The sequence below is a fragment of the Globicephala melas genome, chromosome 2, assembly GCF_963455315.2.
Source record: "Globicephala melas chromosome 2, mGloMel1.2, whole genome shotgun sequence".
Taxonomy (NCBI): domain Eukaryota; kingdom Metazoa; phylum Chordata; class Mammalia; order Artiodactyla; family Delphinidae; genus Globicephala; species Globicephala melas.
Genome location: NC_083315.2, coordinates 57,666,316 through 57,680,356, shown reverse-complemented (window position 1 = coordinate 57,680,356; position 14,041 = coordinate 57,666,316). Strand labels below are relative to the sequence as shown.

Genomic DNA, 14,041 nt, shown 5'->3' with positions numbered 1-14,041 from the left:
AATAAGATGCAAATTCAAATATAGCATGATTTTAATCAACCTAGAGTTTAAGAAAAGAGAATTTATTTTATCTTGCTTTGGGGAATATTGTCTTATGAATGGCCCAGGTATTGTGACACTGAAACAATAGAAGGAAATGTTATTCTTTCACACTGCATGGATCTGCTGTGATTACTATTTACAGTTATATTGACAAAACTGTAGTTTATTGGTTTTCAAGTTTTACGTCTAGAGGCAAAGTTATGAAAACACTTCATTAAGGTCACAGACGAGAATGTAAATGTTAAAAACCTTTATGGTGTAAGAGTCAAGGTATAGCTGCTAAGGCAGAAAGAGGAAGTGGGGAGAGAAAAGATGGAAGCAAAGTTAGCAGTACAGTTACTTATTTTACATGTTACGAAGTTAGTCTGTGAATTGACTCAAGTTCATTGATGAGGACAGAAGTATGAGTATATTATTTTAAATTACAGATATAACAGAGAAGAAATAGATAATAGTGTAACTTATCAAACATTCAAATTAAAGAGGTAGAGGGTAGCGTAAGAGAGCTGAAGCCTCATCTTTCATCACTGGGAGTTAGATGTTGTCTAGAGTGCTAAATCTAGAAATAGAAAGGATAAGCATTTTGAATTATGGAAGAAGAGCTTGCCATTGGTCATATTGGTTCTTCTCTTATTTCTCTGATAATTTCTCAGTGGGCTCCTTCTCCAACCATTAAATGTTGATATTTTCCAGGAATCAGTCTATGGCCTCTGTCTCACACATGTGCACACTCTGAGCTAATGACTTCAGCAGCCACCTGTGGAATTTGAGTCCCAAATCTCTTATCTCTAACCTCATTCTTATCGTACATGCAAGATCTGCATTTTCAGGCATTTCCTTCTACATGTCCCAGTAACATTTTAAATATGCCATGTCTTGAGAGAAATCATTATCTTACTCATGACATCTGTTTTGGTATTCCTTTATTTTGTTTTTAGCAGCTTTATTAAAGCATAATTTATATACCATAAAGTGCACTTATTTTATATTTTACTTTTTTTTTTTTTTTTTTTGCGGTACGCGGGCCTCTCACTGCTGTGGCCTCTCCCGTCGCGGAGCACAGGCTCCGGACGCGCAGGCCCAGAGGCCACGACCCACGAGCCCAGCCGCTCCACAGCACGCGGGATCCTCCTGGACCAGGGCTCGAACCCATGCCCCCGGCATTGGCAGGCGGACTCTCAACCACTGCACCACCAGGGAAGCCCTATATTTTAGCTCTATCAAATTTGCGACCACCTAAACAATCCAATTGTAGAATATTTCCATCATTCTAAAAACATCCTTTATGCTCATTTGCATAATTTCCTTTTCCCAGCCCCAGTCCCAAGCAATCATTAATCTATTCCTGTCTCTTCTGATTTGCCTTTTCTAAAGATTTCTTATAAATGGAATCATACAATATGTGGTTTTTTATGACTGGCTTCTTTCACTTAGCATGTTTTGTTTTAATTTTTTTAAAACTTAAAGGATATTTTATTGGTTATAAATGTCTAGGTTCAAAATTCTATACCTTTAACACTCCAAATGTTATCCTATTGTCTTCTTTTTTTTTTTAACATTCTTATTGGAGTATAATTGCTTTACAATGGTGTGTTAGTTTCTGCTTTATAACAAAGTAAATCAGCTATACGTTTACATATATCCCCATATCTCCTCACTCTTGCATCTCCCTCCCACCCTCTAGGTGGTCACAAAGCACCGCGCTGCTCTCTTTGTGCTATTTGGCTGCTTCCCACTAGCTATCAATTTTATATTTGGTAGTGTATATATGTCCATGCCACTGTCTCACTTCGTCCCAGCTTACCCTTCCCCCTCCCCGTGTCCTCAAGTCCATTCTCTACATCTGCGTGTTTATTCCTGTCCTGCCCTGGGTTCTTCAGAACGTTTTTTTTTCTTTTTAGATTCCATATATTTTTGTTAGTATATGATATTTGTTTTTCTCTTTCTGACTTACTTCACTGTGTATGACACACTCTAGGTCCAGCCACCTCAATACAAATAACTCAATTTCATTTCTTTTTATGGCTGAGTAATATTCCATTGTATATATATGCCACATCTTCTTTATCCATTCATCTGTTGATGGACACTTAGGTTGCTTCCATGTCCTGGCTATTGTAAAAAGAGCTGCAATGAACATTGTGGTACATGACTCTTTTTGAATTATGGTTTTCTCAGGGTATATGCCCAGTAGCGGGATTGCTGGGTCGTATGGTAGTGCTATTTGTAGTTTTTTAAGGAACCTCCATACTGTTCTCCATAGTGGCTGTACCAATTCACATTCCCACCAGCAGTGCAAGAGTGTTCCCTTTTCTTCACACCCTCTCCAGCATTTATTGTTTCTAGATTTTTTGATGATGGCCATTCTGAGTGGTGTGAGATGATATCTCATTGTAATTTTGATCTGCATTTCTCTAATGATTAATGATGTTGAGCATTCTTTCATGTGTTTGTTGGCAGTCTGTATATCTTCTTTGGAGAAATGTCTATTGAGGTCTTCTGCCCATTTTTGGATTGGGTTGTTTGTTTTTTTGTTATTGAGCTGCATGAACTGCTTATAAATTTTGGAGATTAATCCTTTGTCAGTTGCTTCATTTGCAAATATTTTCTCCCATTCTGAGGGTTGTCTTTTGGTCTTGTTTATGGTTTCCTTTGCTGTGCAAAAGCTTTGAAGTTTCATTAGGTCCCATTAGTTTGTTTTTGTCTTTATTTCCATTTCTCTAGGAGGTGGGTCAAAAAGGATCTTGCTGTGATTTATGTCATAGAGTGTTCTGCCTATGTTTGATTCTAAGAGTTTTAGACTGTCTGGCCTTACATTTAGGTCTTTAATCCATTTTGAGTTTATTTTTGTGTATGGAGTTAGGGAGTGTTCTAATTTCATTCTTTTACATGTAGCTGTCCAGTTTTTCCAGCATCATTCATTGAAGAGGCTGTCTTTTCTCCATTGTATGTTCTTGCCTCCTTTGTTGTAAATTAGGTGCCCATATGTGTGGGGGTTTATCTCTGGGCATTCTATCCTGTGCCTTTGATCTATATTTCTGTTTTTGTGCCAGTACAATACTGTCTTGATTAGTGTAGCTTTGTAGAATATTTGGAACTCCAGGAGCCTGATTCCTCTAGCTCCGTTTTTCTTTCTCAAGATTGCTTTGGCTATTTGGGGTCTTTTGTGTTTCCATACAAATTGTGAAATTTTTTGTTCTAGTTCTGTGAAAAATGCCAGTGGTAGTTTGATAGGAATTGCATTGAATCTGTAGATTGCTTTGGGTAGTATAGTCATTTTCACAATGTTGATTCTTCCAATCCAAGAACATGGTATATCTCTCCATCTATTTGTATCATCTTTGATTTCTTTCATCAGTGTCTTATAGTTTTCTGCATACAGATCTTTTGTCTCCTTAGGTAGGTTTATTTGTAGATATTTTATTCTTTTTGTTGCAATGGTAAATGGGAGTGTTTCCTTAATTTCTCTTTCAGATTTTTCATCAGTAGTGTATAGGAATTCAAGAGACTTCTGTGCATTAATTTTGTATCCAGCTACTTTACAGATTCATTGATTAGCTGTAGTAGTTTTCTGGTAGCATCTCTAGAATTCTGTACGTGTAGTATCATGTCATCTACAAACAGTGACAGCTTTACTTCTTTTCTGATTTGGATTCATTTTATTACTTTTTCTTCTCTGATTGCTGTGGCTAAAACTTCCAAAACTATGTTGAATAATAGTGGTGAGAGTGGACAACCTTGTCTTTTTCTTGATCTTAGAGGAAATGGTTTCAGTTTTTCACCATTGAGAATGATGTTGGCTGTGTGTTTGTCATATATGGCCTTTATTATGTTGAGGTAAGTTCCCTCTATGCCTACTTTCTAGAGGGTTTTTATCATAAATGGGTGTTGAATTTTGTTGAAAAGCTTTTTCTGCATCTGTTGAGATGATCATATGGTTTTTCTCCTAGAAACGAATGACAATGGAAACACAACGACCCGAAACCTATGGGATGTGGCAAAAGCAGTTCTAAGACGGAAGTTTCTAGCAATACAGATTTTTTTGATTTCCTCTTTGATTTCTACAGTGATCTCTTGGTTATTAAGTAGTGTATTGTTTAGCCTCCATGTGTTTGTTTTTTGGTTTTTGGTTTTTTTTGCTGTATGCGGGCCTCTCACTGTTGTGGCCTCTCCCGTTGCGGAGCACAGGCTCCGGACGCGCAGGCTCAGTGGCCATGGCTCACGGGCCCAGCCTCTCCGCGGCATGTGGGATCGAATGCCGCGGGGCACGAATCCATGTCCCCTGCATCAGCAGGCGGACTCTCAACCACTGCGCCATAGGGAAGCCCCATGTGTTTGTATTTTTTACAGATTTTTTCCTGTAATTGGTATCTAGTCTCATAGCGTTGTGGTCAGAAAAGATACTTGATACGATTTCAGTTTTCTTAAATTTACGAAGGCTTGATCTGTGACCCAAGATATTGTATCCTGGAGAATGTTCCATGAGCAGTTGAGAAGAAAGTGTAATCTGCTGTTTTTGGATGGAATGTCCTGTAAATATCAATTAAGTCCATCTTGTTTAATGTATCTTTTAAAGCTTGTGTTTCCTCATTTATTTTCATTTTGGATGATCTCTCCATTGGTGAAAGTGGGGTGTTAAAGTCCCCTACTATGATTGTGTTACTGTCGATTTCCCCTTTTATGGCTGTTAGCATTTGCCTTATGTATTGAAGTGCTCCTATGTTGGGTGTGTAAATATTTACAATTGTTATATCTTCTTCTTGGTTTGATCTCTTGATCATTATGTAGTGTCCTTTGTCTCTTATAATAGTCTTTATTTTAAAGTCTATTTTGTCTGATATGAGAATTGCTACTGCAGCTTTGTTTTGATTTCCATTTGCATGGGATATCTTTTTCCATCCCCTCACTTTCAGTCTGTTATGTGTCACTAGGTCTGAAGTGGATCTCTTGTAGACAGCATATATACAGGTCTTGTTTTTGTATTCATTCAGCCAGTCTATGTCTTTTGGTTGCAGCATTTAATCCATTTACATTTAAGGTGGTTATCAATATGTATGTTCCTGTTACCATTTTGTTAATTGTTTTGGGTTTGTCATTTTAGGTCTTTTCCTTCTCTTGTTTCCTGCCTAGAGAAGTTCCTTTAGCATTTGTTGTAAAGCTGGTTTGTTGGTGCTGAATTCTCTTAGCTTTTGCTTGTCTGTAAAGGTTTTAATTTCTCTGTCGAATCTGAATGAGCTCCTTGCTGGGTAGAGTAATCTTGGTTGTAGGTTTTTCCCTTTCATCACTTTAAATATGTCCTGCCACTCCCTTCTGGCTTGCAGAATGTCTGCCGAAATATCACCTGTTAACCTTATGGGGATTCCCTTGTGTGTTATTTGATGTTTTTCCCTTGCTGCTTTTAATATGTTTTCTTTGTATTTAATTTTTGATAGTTTGATTAATATGTATCTTGGCATGTTTGTCCTTGGATTTTTCCTGTATGGGACTCTGTGCTTCCTGGACTTGATTGACTATTTCCTTTCCCATATTAGGGAAGTTTTCAACTATAATTTCTTCAAATATTTTCTCAGTCCGATTCTTTTTCTCTTCTTCTTCTGGGACCCCTATAATTCGAATGTTGGTGCGTTTAATGTTTTCCCAGAGGTCTCTGAGACTTTTCTCAATTCTTTTCATTCTTTTTTCTTTATTCTGCTCTGTGGTACTTATTTCCACTATTTTATTTTCCAGGTCATTTATCCGTTCTTCTGCCTAAGTTATTCTGCTCTTGATTCCTTCTAGAGAATTTTTAATTTCATTTATTGTGTTGTTCATCATTGTTCATTTGCCGTTTAGTTCTTCTAGGTCCTTGTTAAACGTTTCTTGTATCTTCTCCATTCTAGTTCCAAGATTTGGGATCATCTTTACTATCATTACTCTGAATTCTTTTTCAGGTAGACTGCCTATTTCCTCCTCATTTGTTTGGTGTGGTGGGTTTTTACCTGCTCCTTCATCTGCTGTGTGTTTCTCTGTCTTCTCATTTTGCTTAACTTTCTGAGTTTGGGGTCTCCTTTTTGCAGGCTGCAGGATCATAGTTCCCGTTGTTTTTGGTGTCTGCCTACAGTGGCTAAGGTTCATTCAGTGGGTTGTGTAGGCTTCCTGGTGGAGGGGACTGGTGCCTGTGTTCTGGTGGATGAGGCTGGATCTTGTCTTTCTGGTGGGCAGGACCATGTCCGGTGGTGTGTTTTGTGGTGTCTGTGACCTTATTATGATACTAGGCATCCTCTTTGCTAATGGGTGGGGTTGTGTTTCTGTCTTGCTAGTTGTTTGGCATAGGCTGTCCAGCACTGTAGCTTGCTGGTCATTGAGTGGAGCTGGGTCTTAACATTGAGATGTAGATATCTGGGACAGCTTTCACTGTTTGATGTTACATGGAGCCGGCAAGTCTCTTGTAGACCAATGTCCTGAACTTGGCTCTCCCACCTCAGAGGCACAGGCCTGACACCCAGCCAGAGCACCAGGACCCTGTCAGCCACACAGCTCAGAAGAAAAGGGGAAAGAAAAAGAAGAAAGAAAAATAAAATAAAATAAGGTTATTAAAAAAATCATTAAAAGTAAAAAAAATTAAAAAGTAATTTAAAAAAAAAGGAAAGAAAGAAGAGACCAACCAAACCAAAAAACAAATCCACCAATGATAACAAGCACTAAAAACTATACCAAAAAAAAAAAGGACAGACAGAAATCTAGGACAAATGGTAAAAGCAAAGCTATACAGACAAAATCACACACAGTCCGCCACCTCAGTTTTGGGATGATTCGTTGTCTATTCAGGTATTCCAGAGATGCAGGGTACAGGAAATTGATTGTGGAGATTTAATCCCCTGCTCCTGAGGCTGCTGGGAGAAATTTCCCTTTCTCTTCTTTGTTCGCACAGCTCCTGGGGTTCAGCTTTGGATTTGGCCCTGCCTCTGCGTGTAGGTTGCCTGAGGGCATCTGTTCTTCGCTCAGACAGGATGGGGTTAAAGTAGCAGCTGATTAGGGGGCTCTGGCTCACTCAAGCCAGGGTGGAGGGAGAGTACAGAATGCGAGATGAGCCTGCCGCGGCAGAGGCCAGTGTGACATTGCACCAGCCTGAGGCATGCCATGTTCTCCCAGGGAAGTGGTCCCTGGATCACAGGACCCTGGCAGTGGTGACGTGCACAGGCTCCCGGGACGGGAGGTGTGGATAGTGACCTGTGATTGCACACAGGCTTCTTGGTGACTGCAGCAGCAGCCTTAGCGTTTCATGCCTGTCTCTGGTGTCCACGCTAATAACCGTGGCTCACGCCCATCTCTGAAGCTCATTTAGGCAGTGCTCTGAATCCCCTCTCCTTGCGCACACTGAAACAATGGTCTCTTGCCTCTTAGGCAGTTCCAGACTTTTTCCCGGACTCCCTCCCGGCTAGCTGTGGTGCACTAGCCCCCTTCAGGCTGTGTTCATGCACCCAACCCCAGTCCTCTCCCTGGGATCTGAACTCCGAAGCTGAAGCCTCAGGTCCCAGCCCTGACCCGTCCCGGCAGGTGAGCCAACAAGCCTCTCAGGCTGGTGATTGCTGGTCGGCACTGATCCTCTGTGCGGGAATCTCTCTGCTTTGCCCTCTGCACCCCTGTTGCTGCGCTCTCCTCTGTGGCTCCGAAGCTTCCCCCCCACCAACCCCCATCTCTGCCAGCGTAGGGGCTTCCTAGTGAGTGGAAACTTTTCCTCCTTCACAGCTCCCTCCCAGAGGTACAGGTCCCATCCCTATTCTTTTGTCTCTGTTTTTTCTTTTTTCTTTTGCCCTCCCCAGGTACGTGGGGAGTTTCTTGCCTTTTGGGAAATCTGAAGTCTTCTGCCAGCGTTCAGTAGGTGTTCTGTAGGAATTGTTCCACATGTAGATGTATTTCTGATGTATTTGTGGGGAGGAAGGTGATCTGCACATCTTACTCCTCCGCCATCTTGAAGGTCTCCCCCCACTTAGCATGTTTTTGAAGTTAATTCATGTTGTAACGTACCAATACTTCATTCCTTTTTACTGCTGAGTAGTATTCCATTGTATGGTTGTACCACATTTTGTTTAGCTATACATCAGTTGATGGACATTTGAGTTTTATAGCTTGGGGCATTATGTATAATGTTCTAAGCATTACACTCCTATCTTTGTGTGGACCCATATTTCCATATCTCTTGGATACATTTATGGCAAATTTATGTTTAACTTTTTAAGAAACTTTCAGATTATTTTGCAAAGTGACTGTACCATTTTAGTCCCACCAGCAATGTATGAGAGGTCTAGTTTCTCTTTGTTATTGTCTGTCATTTTTATTATAACCATTCTAGTAGGGTGTGAAATGGTATCTCATTGTGGGTTTAATATACATTTCCCTAATGGATACTTGAAAGTTAGCCTTGATTTTTCTTTCTTTTGTACCCTGCTCTCCCATTCTGTGGGTGTACCTATTAAGTATATCTTTAGTTCTCTCCTTTATCCTCATTCCCATTGCTTTATTTCTTCACTATTCTTGATTATTAAAATGTCCTCCAAATAGTTTTCTCTGATACCAGTCCCTCGGCAGGTTGCAATCTATTTTCCACACCACTATCAAAATGAATTTTCTAAAATGTAGATGTGATCATGCCACTTCTTTGCTAAAAACCTTTCAAAGTATCCCTATTGCCTTTCAGATAGAGTCACTGTTTGAACCCTGGTTATTTTACAAGATCTATTCTTACCACTCCTTCCCCCACCATCCTATCCTCTTATGAACTCACGTACGCTCCACACACATACTCTGCACACATCCTGACCTGTAATCTACCTGCAGTTATCAGAATACATTAGGATTTTATTTCTTCTGTGCCTTTGAACATGCTGTCACCTCTGTCTAGAATGTTCATCCATTTCTGTTTACAAACTCTTACTCATTCTTCAAGGCTCAGCACAAATAAAACTCCCTCTTGGAATCTTTCTCTGATTCTCCTTAAGCTTTGTTTTTGTGTGTTATTATAGTGACATAAATAGGTGTCTTTGAGACTATATTTGGTTGAATTGCATGAAATTATCATTTTAAGCCCAATTATCATTTTAAGCCGAAATATGGTTTATATGTCAGCCTACAACATTTTTGTAGTTACCTGTTTTTGTTCATGTGTCTATCATTTGTTAACAATAGCAGGCCACTTACAACATATTTGATAATAGATGCATGAACAAATTATTCTTAAAGACCATGGCTTTTATTTAGAGTGAAAAGTCAACTTTAAAAACATTAGGTCTTCTTTAGAATCATGTAGCCTCGAAGATTAAGTTTATTTGTATTGTGTGAAAAATTATTAATACCAAACCAACTGCCATGGTATGTCTCCTAATAAATACATCTTTAATATCCTGAATGAAGTCACAGATTATTATCTCTTACATACAATTTAGTAGTCATTTTCATGTTAGTGGACAGCATCATAGTTCCATAGTTCAAATCACATAATAAAGGTTACTGATTTTTCATAAAAATACCATTTTAAAATCGAAACACTGTAAGCTAACAAAATTTTATATATATTTGTATGTATATATGTATGTGTGTGTATGTATAAGATTGTAACTATGTAAAAATTGCCTTTGAATGTGGAAGATAATAGTAATGAAAAGAATTGTTCTCAGAATATGAATTATATGAGATTATTTTAATATTTTCTTAAAAGAGCAAATGTATTCGTTTCCATGTTTTACATCAAACAAGGAGCCATGTCTGAATTGTGGTTTTAGAAAAGATAACCATCTGAATGGTTGGCATACTTTAGGTAATTACGCGCTGAAGAACCCCGCACTTCATTTTAAACAAAATTATAGTTTTTGTCAATATTTTAAGTTATTTATGATTTTTAAACCTCATAGCTTCCCTTAATGCATGTATTACAGCTTTGTTATAGTTTGCAGATGGTTATATTGCCATCAGTAGTAGTCATGTTCAGTGATTATATTCACTTCATATTGCACATGGCATTGTACACATGCTGTATTATAAATATTACCTTCTTTCAGTTTTATAAGTACTTCAAATCACCATTTGTATAAACGTTACATGTTTTGTAAGGAAATTCCTTTTTTAAAAAAAACCCAGGGAACACTTGTCCACTAAATCCATATTCAAATTCCTTTTCTTCACAAAGTTGTACAACACTTTGGAATTATTCAGACATGCAGAGATAAATTAGCAGTCTAAAGAATGTGGTTTACTTTATAAGTTAAAGAATTGGACAGTGATTTGAGAGCTCAGCTTTTAGTACAACTTCTTTTCTAAATAAAATTCTGCTCCATTTGCAACTCTGAACATGTGGACTGAAAGGGGTGGTTCCCTTGGCTGGAGCCTGACCTCTGTGCACACCTTGGTCTTTGTCTCCACTGCGCCCACACTGCACACTGCAGCCATATAAATCAGATTTTTGACGTGTTATAAAGGGCAAGGCACAGCTGCTGCAGACTGCATTGTTCAAAAACTTTTGAAGTGCTGCATATCCAACAAAATTCATTGTTTGTATGAATGTGAGTTTTTACTGAGGTAAGCCTTGTTTCTTTAGAAAAAGAAACTCATATGATGAGACAGTGATTATTTCAAATTAAATAGGTTTAACTTCTGTATTTCTTTCTCTCATTGCTTGTCTGTTTAAGAAAGAGTGACTGGCTTTGAGAGAAGGCCTTGATTATTACACCTGTGTTAATAGGAAGTTGTTGATTGAGATTTCTGTTACAAAGTCTTTCTGCTTAAGTCAGGAGTGAGTCTCTTTTATAAAAAGAAATTGAGAGCATGTAATCATAATGTAAGTATAAATCTGTCATCTTTTCAACTGTATTTTGTAATTCCTTTGTTTCTGTTATAGCAGATAACTTCATATATAGCTACTTTGCTTTGCTAGATGCCAGATATTTTTTAAAAGGCATTTGTATATTGGTAAATGTAGTGCAATCTACAGTAAATTTGAAAGTACTTCTATAAGATTTTTAAAGTTTCTATAGAAATGCAGACCTTTTAAATGCAGTTCGTTTTTTCTATAGTGTGTTTTTTGGCCATTTTTAATAAACTGAAAAATAGAAAGTTGTTCTGTTAAAGTCAAATTAGAAATAGGCTTTATGAAAAAGTTGAAAAGTCAGTTCAGGTTATTCAGTTTCAGTTACTGACTCATATCTTTCATATATAATCTCATATAGTATACTACTAATTTAACAATGTTTATTAAAACTCAAACATTAGACGTTTCTTCAAAGAGAGATTTAAGAGTACATTATATTATTTAGGCAATGATTTGTATCTGGTGCATTTATACTGCTTGTTGATCTTTTAGTTTTATCTGTTCAGATTTTTAATTGATATGTGATAAGTATCTAAAAAAATAGATGCTCTAACCAAAGAAGTTTGTCCCTAGCCTTTAAATGTCTTAATTATTTTCATCGTTTAAAAGAATATTACTGTTACAATATTTGACATTTTATAATGCTCTCAAAAGAAGATAATTTTTCCTAAATTGTTAATTTTAGGTGCTGTTTTTCAACCCTAAACTTTTGACCAAGAATGAAACTATTTAAAAATTAAGATGCCAACAGGTAATTTCTTGTAAGTTTATACTTTTGTCAATGTGTGTCACATAGAAATAGAACCAAACAACAAATGTATAGACTATATTTTTCCCCATCTAAAATTGTCCTAGAAATATGGAATACCTTGGTTTTGAAAGACCTTCCTTTATAACATGAAACTATTTTATTTTAGACCTATATTTTATCACTTTTATCACTTTTTACAAGCTGACAAATTCTGGCTTACTCTAAATCTGATAACAACTTTACAAATAAGTAAATGAAATCAGAATAAAAATAGATTCAGAGATAGTGATTCAGGTTAGATGAGTATTCTTTACTGATAAAATAGCAAGTGCTGAGTCATGACTGGTTGTAATCTTATTAAAAACGAGGACATTAATTTCAGCCACAGGAAGCATTCTGTGATAAAGTTGACACTCCACCCTCAATAGAGAAACCCTATGTGATGACTTCCATGATTCTAGCATAATGTAATGTCAACTGGGATTTTATTTGTTAGCCAGATTATTCCTGAAGAGTTGTAAGAATTATCTTATTAAAAGTTGTTTGGTTGTAAAGAAGCATGACATTGTGTAAAAAAGAAAAAATCTAAAAGATTAGTTCTGGTTGGTTTACTTTCTTCTTTTCCACTTAAATACTTTATAGTTCTGTTTTCCTCTTTACATTTTTATACTTTTATAATTGTAATGTGATGGTGAAACAGAATCTTCTCAATTCTAAGGTAAAAGGAAAGTTTTAAAATTTCAAATTCTGATAGTGAAGACATCTGGTTCTACAGCAGTTATATCTTAAGGGTATTGATATCTTAGTGGCAAATAAATGCTAGATAACTTTTTAAAATTAGTATGCTATTTTTTTAAATGCTAAATTGGAATAATGCCATTTTCTTCTTCACAATAGATTCTATGTCACTTTCTGGACAGAACCAATCAGGAACCAACAATGTGCGATTTTAAAGCAATGTGATTCCCCCTTCAGGACCAAAAGATAAATCATTCAGCAATTTGCTTTTCTAACCATAAATAGTAGTATACAGTAGTATAATGACTCAATCAATTCTACTATGTTATTTCTAAATTTTTCTGTCTGATGGTTTTGGTGGGATTTTTTTTTTTAATGGTGGAGGAGGAGGTAGAGGCTGGAAGGAAGGAGAGGTACCAAGAGAGAAAGGGAAGGCAAAGAGAGAAAGAACATAAAGGAAAGGTCAAAGATAAAGATAAGATAGATAAAGATAGATAAGATAGATAAAGATAGAGATAGATAAGATAGATAAAGATAGATAAAGATAAAGAAGGATGGAGAAAGAGGAGGAGAGAAAGGAAGCAAGAGAGAAATGGAGGTTTATTTTCTTAATATTCTGAAAATTTTTGCTATTTATCAGATGATGACTCAGGTTTTCAATAGTTACTAGTTATTACCTAAAATTCCCTTGCAAACCAAAACCTAATAAGATTATATTTTTGTTTTTTTGATGTTAAAATTGTCATATGTAGAAATATTTAAAGATGATTTTGGACATCAGAATTTATTTAATAATCTAATTTTTTTCCCACAACAATTTCAGACTTTAATGTATTTGAGACCTTAAAGGAAAGATAGGAATCTAAATATACACTTGGGACAGAAAAACTCTAAGCAAAGCTGCAGAATCTATGTACTAAATGAGAAAAGCCACTATTTATTTTAAGATCATAATGTCCTCCTTTTAATCTATTATAGAGATTCCCTATTTCTGTAATATAGCTTTTAACTCCATTATAATTAATGACCATATCTTCAAGACAGATTAATTTTTTTTCCTCAAAGAGATAGAAGTCCCTGCTTATCAAATAAGGAATAAGATTAAGTCCTTCATTTTAAGAAACAATTCTTCATTCTAATTTTTAGAATTACTACTTCAGTATAAGATACTTGGTCCTTTTCCTTATATTATTAGAAAAACTATAATTTGTTTTTCTCTATTTTATTTATGTATATGTTTTAGATCATGAAGAGCCCTGTGGTCCCAGTCATAGGTCATTTTGCCTGAATGGAGGGATTTGTTATGTGATACCTACTATTCCCAGCCCATTTTGTAGGTGAGTGAAATGGACTGGGGGAGAGGGTGATTTTATTTTTTATCATCTACTAACTTCTTTGAGAAGTGATAAATATTGAACAAAGAGTATAAGATGAAAAAGTGTGAGGAACAATCTTCGTATTTATGTAGAACAAAATTATGGTTTTAAAATAAAAACAAAGCAAAGTGGCAAATCACAATCTCAAAAGTGTTTATTTTGAAAATTGGTAGTGGTAGCTTCAAGCGTATTCAGATTTTTTAATCCATTTTAGTGAACTCTCTATGATTTTAGCAATTTAGGGAGGACAGTCTGTACTTATTACTGTCAAAACAGCTACAGAATTCACTAATG

The 14,041-nt window shown here is 36.4% G+C and overlaps 1 protein-coding gene across 10 annotated transcripts in view; it reads left to right on the top strand.

The window, feature by feature from the left end:
* The window catches only part of NRG4 (neuregulin 4), a 133,756-nt gene that overhangs the window by 37,181 nt on the left and 82,534 nt on the right, over nucleotides 1-14,041 (top strand). For 8 of the 10 annotated variants that reach the window (XM_070044872.1, XM_070044871.1, XM_070044866.1 and 5 more), the window contains 2 exons: nucleotides 11,568-11,633; nucleotides 13,615-13,708. In XM_070044872.1, coding sequence (XP_069900973.1) covers nucleotides 11,624-11,633; nucleotides 13,615-13,708 — 104 coding nt within the window. In that variant the 5' untranslated portion in view covers nucleotides 11,568-11,623. Of the gene's footprint in view, nucleotides 1-7,425; nucleotides 7,579-11,567; nucleotides 11,634-13,614; nucleotides 13,709-14,041 lie in introns of all 10 variants that reach the window. The other 2 variants (XM_070044870.1, XM_070044869.1) reach the window with 1 other exon arrangement.